The 12,306-nt window shown below is 41.2% G+C and overlaps 1 protein-coding gene across 1 annotated transcript in view; it reads left to right on the top strand.

Moving 5' to 3' along the window:
• Window positions 1–12,306, top strand: part of LOC306921367 (voltage-dependent T-type calcium channel subunit alpha-1H-like) — a gene marked incomplete at both ends in the record, with an annotated part of 202,737 nt that overhangs the window by 132,289 nt on the left and 58,142 nt on the right. Inside the window, 2 exons of the mRNA XM_079498478.1 lie at window positions 7,632–7,758; window positions 10,888–11,013. Of these exons, the coding sequence (XP_079354604.1) occupies window positions 7,632–7,758; window positions 10,888–11,013 (253 nt within the window). The remainder of the gene's footprint in view (window positions 1–7,631; window positions 7,759–10,887; window positions 11,014–12,306) is intronic.

The raw sequence follows: 12,306 nt of genomic DNA, 5'->3' as shown, positions 1-12,306 counted from the left end.
TTTCTGAGAGACCAGATCCAGGCAGGAGGAGGGAACTTGTGAACTCAATACTGCTGCAATCTGGCGGAGACAGGTTACCAATCTCCCGCCACAGTCTCAAAACCCACCTCTTCAGACTCCATCTTAGCCCTGTAGCACTTGCCCTATGGCCTCGACCTCCTACAGGCCGTATGCACAGGCTCAAACGTATGTAACTTAAATAGAACTTTATGTAGACATAACACTCCATAGAAAGAAAATAAATTGGTTTTAAGCAGAGACTTAAAAACATTAATAGACTCGGCAGACCTAATATGTGGCCAAATTTGACTGAGGGACTGCCTTTGTTTTGTTGTTTTTTCTGTTTTTTTGTCATATGAAAGCAGGGAATCATATACAATAATATAATATATAAAGCCATGCTTGGAGATTGTCTTAAATATTTCATTTCTGAAATGGGACTCATTTCCCCAAAGTCAAGGACTCTGAACTTGGAAGATCTGCTTTTAGCTTCTGTGACCCTAATAAATTTGTTTATCTATGAAGCCGTCTTGTCTTGTGACAATTAGCTTTTCAAGTATTTTGGAAAATTGTGAAAGCAGATCAAATTGGTGCCTGTCACGGTGTCACCACTTTTGTAGATGGGAATGAGTTTTTGCAGTTTTCATTTTGGTGGGGAAAATACCTGTCAGAAATGATGTGTGGCGTGCATGTGAATGGTGCTACTATGGTGTCTATTATGCTTTTGATTGTTGACACAATGTTTGTACTGTCGGTGAACTTCTTAATTTTAAAGTTTTCGACAATCCTGATAATCTCGTTTTCATTTTCACTTTTTTTTTCAACAAAATCTCCTCCAGCTCTTTGTTTCTCCACTCCGGGTTTTATTCTTTGTTTGTCTTTCAATTTCCAGACTTTTGTTTCTCTCGGTTTTGCCATTATTCGACATTGTTGTCGTTCAGACAACAATGCGTGTGTGTGTGTGTGACTGTGTGTGTGTGTGTGTGTGTGTGTGTGTGTGTGTGTGTGTGTGTGTGTGTGTGTGTGTGTGTGTGTGTGTGTGTGTGTGTGTGTGTGTGTGTCAGCTGTCGACTCACTGGTAGAGCAGACGCACGCACGCACGCACGCACGCATGCACGCACGCACGCACGCACGCACGCACGCACGCACGCACGCACGCCTGCTCTACCAGTGAGTTGACAGCTGACACACACACACACACACACACACACACACACATACATACACACACACACACACACATACATACACACACACACACACACACACACACACACACACACACACACACACACACACACACACACACACACACACACACACACACACACACACACACACACACACACACACACACACGTGGCAGTTCTAAGCTCGTGGGGTGTGTAGTGTCAGAGGAGGGGTTGAATCAAGGGTTGAATTAATTACATAATTGTTCGTGCCCATTATACCATGCGGGCCCTGAGGGCGTAGAAGTACTCATTATTTATAAAAGGGATTTTCCTCTGCTTTGACTCTTCTAACAAGTTTCAAACGAGCTTGCACGTCTTCTTCAAACAATGACACGTCATTTGAGAGCTTTTACATTCTGTGCTTTCATCATCGGTAATATAACAACGCTGGACAAATGACCACAGCCTGCAAACATGTGTCCCAAAGCACTGTATACTCCATCACGTGTTCCACTGTACCACGTACTTTAATTAAGCATCATGTTATACTTTAGCTATTGAAAAATAGCAGATCTACAAGCTCATAGCGCGCCACCGAGTGGCGCGCTACGAGCTTGTAGGTCTGCTATTTTTGAAAAATCGTAAAAATGCGGCACAAATCTTTGAATATATGTTCTTTCAGAGCGAACGTTTTTTTTTTATTTTGACGTCAGGCCTAAATGGGTTTAGTGCCAGGGGGTGGACACCAGTTTTGGTCCTGGGTGCCACTGTTCCCATTATAAATAAAAGAAAGAAAATGTAATTATATTGTGCATGTCATGTGCATGTCATCACCTGCACACTAGATTAAAGGCATTTTCAAAATATGGATTAAAAGATATAGATTTTTTTTTTTTTCAAAAAATCTCGGTTTCTCGTTGGTGGCAACCAGTGCATGGTTAGATTAATCTTGTGATCTCGTCGGTGGCACCTAAACAGTTTTTAATAGAGATGGATGGATGGATGGATGGATGGATGGATGGATGGATGGATAGATAGATAGAGACTTTATTAATCCCTGAGGGGAAATTGAAGTGTTACAACCACAACAAGGCAGCCACATCAGGCAGCACCAAATGAAAGAAAACTATAGCCAGTGCTCAGAAGGACTTCAGAGTGCTGGCTCTATTCTCTATATTCCAGTGATTCTTGGTGAGCCGTGCTCCCGGTGGTAAACTGCATTATTTAGACCGCTGCTTTTCAACCTTTTTCACATCAAGGCCCATTATTTATTGGGTACGTTCCACCGTTTGATGAGATTCAGCCTCTGCAGTCACAACACCGAAGGCATATTTTTGTTATCGTCGGATCCGATTTAGTCCACAATTCCGTGCTGTATTGATCAGATACATCATCATTGGTCTATCGTGTAGACTTCTTGTAAATGAAGTTAATGCAGATGTTTAACAAAGATTTGAAATAAGTGTCACATGTAATTATGAAATAAATGCTTAAAAATGTAGCTAGGTGTAATGTTAGAGACCACAGAAGTGAACCATTCAAGCATGTTTTCTCAACTCGCTGTTTTATGCAAGACATTAACCCTTAGAAGGTGAAAGACGCCAATTGGCGTCTTCATCAGAATTCCGTAAATGATCAATGACGCCAATTGGCGTCTTCACAGTTTTTGATGAATCTAAACATATGAATATGCTCCGAAGCGCTGTTTAAATTCCTGAGCTTATATTCCAACTACATTACCCAGAAAACCCGTGTCACGTGACACACGTGTACGTGTTGCCATTGGAAGCTGGTCCCACCCCCTGTAAACAGTGGGGGCAGAGGGAGTCTTCATAGTTTTCATTGTTTTGCCTGTTTTGCCGTCTCGCCCGAGCGATTTTCTAGCAGAAAAAGTTGAAAGCAGTACTATTTATTTGAGCGAGTTTTGTGGTAGTAGTATTGATCCATACGCGTCCCAGTCGCCTTCTCCAGGCGGAGTAGCCCTGGTCCAGTGCTTACAGCGAGACTCGCTGCTCCCTCCCTCCTTTTTTCATTGTCTCCCCATCGTCGTCCGATGAGCTATACCGGGAAACCATTGAAGAAGACGATCAACCCGGAATGTTTTGAGGTAATCTTATTGTAGAAAATGCCCTTCTATAGTGATCAGAAATCATAAGATGATCGCTACAAATAGATGCTTGGATAATTACTACTACTAGTCAGATCATGACGCCAGAATGACTCACCACGATGGCCCCCAGCCATTAGCCAGCACCAAAGGTGCTGGCTAATGGTGTTGGTCGGTGCATTGGTGCTGGCTAATGGCTGGAGGGGGGGTTGGTGTCGATCGGTTGGTTGGTGCAGTACAAATGTATCGTAGCAGGCATGCACGCATGGCAGTACAAGTATTTTATATTGTAGCGTGCCATATAGGCGATCTGATCTTTAGAGTAATGTTCGCTCCTTTTATTTACTGTCTACAAAGACGGAGAACAAACATGCATCGTTTACTGAAGCAACGCGTGGTTATGATGACCTTGCTACAAGGATCGGAGGGGGGACGGGGAGTGAAGCTAACAGTAGCGTATTATATAAGATCTGTATGACGTTTCATTGACGTCTGAGCTTGCATGATAATTGCATTCATTGTATATTGTATACAATCATGATTGTACATTGTTTAGTGTGTCTCCGTGTGATGATGATGATGACGATGATGTCAGATAGCCTACGTCCCCCCCCCCCCCCCCCCCCCAACTGGCTATTGGCCGGGCTGACTACAGCTAAATGTTTATTTTTATATATTTAGAACTGGCATCAGATGAGGAGGAGGAGGAGGATGATGATGATGATGATGAAGACGAAGAGTCAAGACTGCGATGGAGTTCTCCGACACTGAACCGGATGCATTCATTCATTTCAGTTGTTGTTTTTTTTAAATTTAGCCTACACACACACACACCGTCAAGAACAACTGGAATGCAGTGGTTTGGGGACACTGGGGAGTTTGGGGACAACTGTTTTGTATGTAGGCCTATTTATTTTCTGTAATATTTATTATAATTGTATTATGTTAGTAGTCATACAAAATAAAAGACAAGCTTTTACAATGAGTTAGACCTGTCATGGCTATTTTGTTCACTATTCTGAGGTTTATGGTTTGACTAAGCGAGTTTCAACTGTGATTTACTCTGTAACGGTAGATGGTAAGAACCCAATTTTTTTGTTATAATACAGTATACATTCAAGTCTATATTTTGATACATATCATGGGCACAAAGTCATATCAAAACAATGTCCTTGGATGTGTTTTTTATCAAAACTGTTTCTTCACAACAGGTTTTTGAGATACATGCATGAATAGACACGGTACTGGTAAGACTATGTAAACATGGTATATATCAAAATGTGCGTTAGAATGTCTAATTTTACCCCAAAAAAGAATTGAGTTTATATGATGTTCCATTTCAGAGCTAGGGGGACTTTTAGCTGGATAGGTCAGATTGATCATGACTGACCATGCTATTTATAGATGGCAAAATATCTACAGTGGTACATGTGAGAAACTTTTTATTTTATTTTAATTGAACTAGACAACTCACCCTTTAAAATGAGATATTGCATGGCTATGTAAAAAAAGTTATTTAGAAAATAAAACTTCAACCGGGCATAACTTTTTTTGTTGTCCTAGAAACACTACCCAGTGTAAATGCAGGCTCTTTTAAATGGCTTCCAACACAAAAACTAAACATTTTATCAACTCAGTTCATTTTTTTCCTGGAAGACAAGCCAAGCTTTCTCTGAAGGTCTTTCGTTGTCACACATTCACAACAGAGAATTTTCAATAAATCATTCAAAAACGCCATTCTGCCATAGAGAAGTCTAAAAACTATAAGCCATATCTCCAAAACGGGTGGGTCAAACTGAACAACCAATATGTCAATTTGAAGCTATGATTCCCTGCTTTCATAGGCCTATGACATGAAAAAACGAAAATTCAAAAAATCCAATGGCAGTCCCTCAGTCAAATTTGGTCACATTTAACTCATTTTACGCTCTCAAGAGTTAAAGATCTAATAAGGGTCCATTTGGTTAGCAACTCTCCATCATTTAGACTTGGGGACCACCTGGAACCCCCTCAAGCAACCACTGGTGGTCCCCGGACCCCTGGTTGAAGACCATGCCCTGATTTAGACTGTGGAGAGTGCACGTGAAGTATTATGTGACCAAGCGGCCTCTTTGTTGTGGCAGCAACAATGAGGGAAGAAAGGAGTCAGGCAGGAGGATCTGAGTCGACAAATTCTGGTCCGTTTTATTGAGTTCTCTGAGTTACAAGGCGCCCACGGGCAGGACGCCCCGCGACATTATGGAGTCACACCATCCACCACCAGTACCGAAAAAGGACAGATCTCAATGTGAACACCCACGACAGTTAAAAACATCACCTTTCTCCACCCATTCTCAGGGTGGGAACCCCTTTTGGTGTCTTAAGCATTTGTTATACTTTAGCTATTGAAAAATTGCAGATCTACAAGCCCATAGCGCGGCACCGAGTGCCGCGCTACGAGCTTGTAGATCTGCTATTTTTGAAGAATAGTGAAAATGTGGTGCGGCACAGAATATTCTTTCAGAGCGAACATTTTTAGCTCAAATCTTTGCTTCCGGGGGGGTCCCTGGAACAACATATTTTCAGATGGGGGTCGGCGGCCAATTACATATATATTTGGGGGTCCTTGACATGGAAATGTTTGAGAAACACTGACATAGAAACATTTTTAGAATTTGTAGAATCTGGTCTCAAGTCTAAGGTATAACTACAAACTTTCAAAGTCTCTCCTCCATGGGAACTAGCAGAGACTCCGCCTCCGCTGATGGGATCCAATCAGAACGTTTACAGACAGGATGTTCCTCTCTATACCGGGCGGGTCTTCAGCAGGTCTAGACCAATAGTAACTACATGATATACCTTAACCCATTCTAGACGGGAAACCCATTTCGTGTTTATAGCATTATGTTATACTTTAGCTATTGAAAAATAGCAGACCTACAAGCTCGTAGCGCGCCACCGAGTGGCGCGCTACGAGCTTGTAGGTCTGCTATTTTTGAAAAATCTTGAAAATGTGGCGCAAATCTTTGAATATATATTCCTTCAGAGCGAACGTTTTTAACTCAAATCTTTCCTTCTGGGGGGGTCCCTGGAACAACATATTTTCAGATGGGGGTTGGTGGCCAATTACATATCATTTTTGGGGTCCTTGACATGAAATATTGAGAACCACTGATATAGAAACATAGGTATTTCAGAAAACTGGAGGATTTAGAAGACATTTTTAGGCCTAAATGGGTTAAGACAAATGAAATAACTGTACTACAGTATATGAAACATGCAGAACATTGTTTCATTCTTTACTCCAGAGTCCAGATGATTACAGGCAGGCACAGATACATTTATACTCAAGTCAATTCTAAAAGAGAAAGAGTTCTCTCAGCACAGCTGCTAAGAGGCTGCTTAGATAAGCTCGGACCCCTGTGGTGTTAAATGCACTCGTAGACAAAAGGCTTCGCTTTTGCAGGCTTAAGGTGGAAATACCTCTGAATATATCTGTCTAAACGTCACCGTGAACAACCAATTGGTAGAGCACTTTAGTCTAAGGTTTTTTAGTCTAAAGGCTTTAGGCACACAGGTGTCTCAAGATGTGTATATATGCTGTAGCCTCAGGTTCTGCCTGTTCCAACAGCCACTTGTAAACAGTCGTTTTAAGGCTCATACATAGTCTGGATTTTCGGTGGTTAGGTGACCACCGAACTACAACATGACGTCACGAGTCGCGGTGAAGAGCAAACCACCGCCACCGCTCCAGCCCTTCTCTCTGTTTTTACTCACCACCGCTCAACGTTATTTCAGCTCCGGTGGTCACCTCACCACCGAAAATCCAGACTATGAATAGGCCTTTAAGGACAAACAAAAACCCTCGGTCGCATAATGTGGTCAGCCAGTATACCTTAGCTCAGAGGAAATCCAGATCCGATACATCAGATCCAGATCCGATACATCGGATCCAGATCCGATACATCACACCTATGTCTCTTCTTCTACACTGTACCAAGACTATGAAACAACTCAAAAAACAACTGTCATATCTGCTATAGGGCGAAGTACAACAATGTGCAAACACAGCAGCAAGGATTCGTGCAGCTGCTGTGATAGGAGATCGAAGGATACTTAAATGGAACACAACCACCCTTAAAACCAATCATTGTGTGTATCCGTGCATGGCAATTGATTCTGACTTTTAATTGTGCATCGCTCTTTGTTTGGATCTCACTGTTCCACTTTTGCTTTGGCAATTTTAAACGTTGTTGTTTTCTCATGCCAATGAAGCCCTTTGAATTTAAATTGAATTGTGTGTGTGTGTGTGTGTGTGTGCGTGTGTGTGCGTGTGCGTGTGCGTGTGCGTGTGTGTGCGTGTGCGCGTACAGGGTGATCAGCCGTGCTCCAGGCTTGAAGCTGGTGGTGGAGACTCTCATCACGTCTCTCAGGCCCATCGGGAACATCGTCCTGATCTGCTGTGCCTTCTTCATCGTGTTTGGAATCCTGGGCGTTCAGGTACAGTACGTCTGTCTCTGTGTACCGTACTGTGTATAATACTGTAGGCATGTAACGATACACTCAACTCACGATACGATACGTATCACGATATGAGGTTCACGATACGATTTTTCACGATATTTTTGAGTGGTGCAAACCACTCCAATAACCAGCTTTGTCTGTATCAGGTGAGCATGGTTGCTATGGTTAGTGTGTGACGTCGCACCACTCGGTTCACACGGGTGTGATTTTTTTTTAATGATTTATCTTCCTCCCAAGCTTTTTTCACAATTTGTATTTAACTACATTGCAAAAGTAGCATTACCTTTCATGTAAAAGTACTTAATTTCTGTGCAACAACAGTAAACATGCTGTTCATGTTTAAACCTAGCTTGAGTTAACATGTCTTCTTTTCTTTGATGGCATCTTAGGATAGATGTAGACCTATTTGACAGTGCAGAAACATAATTGCCTTCCTTGATGTATTAATGAGCATCAATAACGACCATCACCTGGGCACAGACACATACAGCTCCCCTCTGCAGGCCTCTACTACTGGAAGTGACTGCATGGAGTCTGTCTCATTTCTCTCCAAAAGCATGTGAATATGATGGAATATGATTACAGCTCACATTTCATATCACACACTAGCCCCCCTAAAATATATATATATATATATATATCTTTTTTTTTTTTTGAAAATCAATATTAATTTTTAATAAATCAATACATATGTATGCCTGTATCGCAGCTTATGCTGCCTATGGGGGCGCAGCTTTTTGAACGTAAATATCTCGGATTCTTCTTTTAAGAGCCTCGCCTTACAGTAAGCAAGGACTTTTGATTTGATTTGACTCATTTGAAAAGCATTGAAGCCACATTGCACATTTTGATGATTTTCACAAGAAAGTCCTGAGACTTATTCCCGTCGAGGTCCTCATGCAGTTAACAGATTAAGTTTAAAATACATTTACAATACAAACACATGACAGTAACATATATGACATAAAACAAGTGCTCCCTTTAACACCCTGAGCGCACAGGACGGAGTTCTCCGCCCTATCAATTAGTAACGCCCAGCGCTCAAGACGGAGATTGATCAAAAAGACGGAACAAAAAAGATTATTGATATCAAAACCGATCGCATCCACAGCGAGCGATGCGATCGTAGCGATTGTAGTGAAAGTCCTTAAAAGGTTGAAATGACGACACCAAGCATGAAATATAAAAGTTTACTGACTTCTCTCGCAGTAGAAAAATACAAAACAACGTGGATACAAAATGTGGCAAAGGTTCCAATTATTCACATGGATTCTGTCGGTCTCGTTGCATCAGGAATCATGTCAACACTGGTCTGTTTACGTTCATTTCTAGGTTGTTAGAGCACACTGAGTGAACATGAATTCCATTTCCATTTACTCCTTCACAATAAAAGTGCAAAAACCTATTTTCTCTTATACCAAATAAAGAACATTAAATCCACAACAAATACATGCAAGTATGCAGTGAACAACAATAATAATAATAATACTGTCTTTCAAATAACTCTCAGTTTTAACTGTAAATAGTACAATTCTCTTTTTAACTGTTACTGTAAATGCAATTATTTTCTTTTTAATACTATTTCAAAGAACTTTCTTTTTAAATCAACATGAAATTAATCACAACATTTACTTATTCTTATTATAGGTCGATATGAAATGAAATAAATCACAACATTTACTTATTCTTATTGTAGGTCAATATGAAATGAAATAAATCACAACATTGACTTATTCTTATTGTAGGTCAATATGAAATGAAATAAATCACAACATTGACTTATTCTTATTGTAGGTCAATATGAAATGAAATAAATCACAACAACATCAAGCTACTTCAACCATATTCGGGATAACATCCGGTCCGTCGCTAAATGTGCTCCGCTGCTATAAATCGCTGGGCGCTCTGATTTAATGGATTAAATATCCCTGGGCGTTCGGGGTGCTGCTACTTATACCCATGGATTACTATTTATTCTATTACTATTTATTCTATTTATTATTCTGTATACATTACTAATAATAATAATAATAATAATATCTCAAACTTATATAGCGCTTTTCTGAGTACCCAAAGACGCTTTACATGGGGGGAGCTTTACAGAGGTAACAACAAAATAAAAACAACTTTATTAGAAAAAGGAAAAACACTAAAAGCTAAAAAAAAAACAAACAAAAAAAGAATTAAAAAGAAAGACAGTGAGAGGGGTTAGCTAGGGAAGGCAATGTTGAAGAGGTGGGTCTTGAGGGCGGTTTTGAAAGTTTGGAGGGTGGGGGCATCTCTGAGTGCCTTAGGGAGGGCATTCCACAGGGTTGGGGCAGCAAAGGCAAAAGCTCTGTCCCCCCACGTACGGAGTTTGGTTTTGGGGACGTCGAGGAGGTTTGCGTCACCAGACCTGAGGGAGCGGGAGGGGGCATGACGTCACAGAGGTATGGGGGAGCCAGGTTGTTTAGTGCTTTGTAGGTGGTCAGGAGTGTTTTGAAGTGGATTCTTTGTTTAACCGGTAGCCAGCGAAGGTCACGGAGGACTGGTGTAATATGATCTCTGGAACGGGTGTTGGTGAGTAGACGGGCGGCTGAGTTCTGGACATATTGCAGTTTATTGAGGACTTTGGAGGTGGTGCCGTAGAGGATACTGTTGCAGTAATCAAGGCGGGATGTGATGAAGGCGTGGATTAGTGTTTCAGCTGCGGAAAATGACAGAGAGGGTCAGAGACGGGCAATGTTCTTGAGGTGGAAGAAGGCGGTTTTGGTGACTTGGTTAACATGGGGGAGGAATGAAAGGGTGGGTACATACTGTACATTTATCTGTATTTATTCTCTCATTTACTGCATTACTGTATTGCACTTCTGGCTAGACGCCACTCTTCATTTCATTGTCAAAGTATTTGTATACTATGTGCAGTGACAATAAATTGAATCTAATCTAATCTAATGAGTGACATGCCTGTTGTACCATGAAAACACATTCCATGATTTTGTGTGTGTGTGTGTGTGTGTGTGTGTGTGTGTGTGTGTGTGTGTGTGTGTGTGTGCGTGTGCGTGTGCACGCGTGTGTGCGTGCGTGCGTGCGTGCGTGCGTGCGTGCGTGCGTGCGTGCGTGCAGTTGTTCAAAGGGAAGTTCTACCAGTGTGAGGGGCGGGACATCGCTAACATAACCAATAGGACGCAGTGTCTGGAGGCGGGGCATCGATGGATCAGACGCAAGTACAACTTTGACAACCTGGGACAGGTGTGTTACGCACACACACACACACACACACACACACACGCACACACACACACACACACACACACACACACACACAGGATTTGATATTGGAGTAAATGTACAATATTTGGATCTGAGATGTTGTAGAGTAGAAGTAAAAGTATTGGAAATTGGAAATACTCAAGTATGCCCAAATACTCAAAGTACAAATACTCCAAAATTGTACTTGTACTTAGTTGCTTTCCACCACTGCTGTCTAACCGACTGGCTTTTTTAACCCATTGTGGGGTTAATGCTAACACCCTGTTGGTGTTAGCATTATGTTACGCTTTAGCTATTGAAAAATAGCAGATCTACAAGCTCATAGCGCGCCACCGAGTGGCGCGCTACGAGCTTGTAGGTCTGCTATTTTTGAAAAATCGAAGAACGACTGACATAGAAACATAGCTTTTTCAGAAAACTGTCAGGATGTAGAAGATATTTGTAGAATCTGATCTCAGGTCAAAATGGGTTAAATAAGTCTAATTCTAGTAGTGCACCATGACGGCATATCTTATATTACTTGAAAGCAATGACGCACTTTATGCACAAGTCACTTTACACACAATTCTGTATTCTGAAAATAGCCGATCTACAAGCTCACAACGCGTCGCAGCGCAACGTTGCCTGTCTGTTTTGTGTTTTGTGTGTGGAACGCGGATGAAATGTAGCATCTTTGCTAATTCCAGTGTATTTACGTTACATGGTTGGTTGTAAATATGCTTGTCCCGTCGAAATAAACAAATAACTAAAGTTCTCTGGTTGAAATATGCTGCTAGCTGTTCAGCCCATCCTAAAAAAAAAGAAAAACCTCGATGCGTCTATACCCTGTCTAATTTCAGGCCCATTTCTCACCTTCCATTTCTCTCCAATTACGTCTTAGAGAAAGTTATCCAGCTATAGTCTTTTTTTTGCTAAAAAAACGGCCTGCATGAGAAGTTTCAGTTTTTCATGATTTGCTAGCATATGATATGATAGCTCCTCGGTCCTGATATTGACTAACATTGACTAGAACATTGTGTTTGTTTTTCTGGTACTTGGTTTCAGTCACTTCATACCTTGTAGACAGAAGTTTTTTCTGTCCAACTATATAGGTGACTTTTCATCTCTCTATTCCACCAGTATCGAGCAGTCTTCCTTTTCTGGCATTTCAAAAATCTAATAAAGGAAAAAAATCATTCATTTGGGTGGCGGGGAGAGAGGGCGTATTCAATTATAAATGAGAAAGCACTACAAGTTCATGCTTGTTCACAGAACATTTCAATTTTTAGATTG

The sequence above is a fragment of the Electrona antarctica genome (assembly GCF_951216825.1).
Source record: "Electrona antarctica genome assembly, chromosome: 4".
NCBI classification, from domain to species: Eukaryota; Metazoa; Chordata; class Actinopteri; order Myctophiformes; family Myctophidae; genus Electrona; species Electrona antarctica.
The sequence above is the reverse complement of the archived record's forward strand: the minus strand, read 5'-3'. Positions and strand labels throughout refer to the sequence as shown.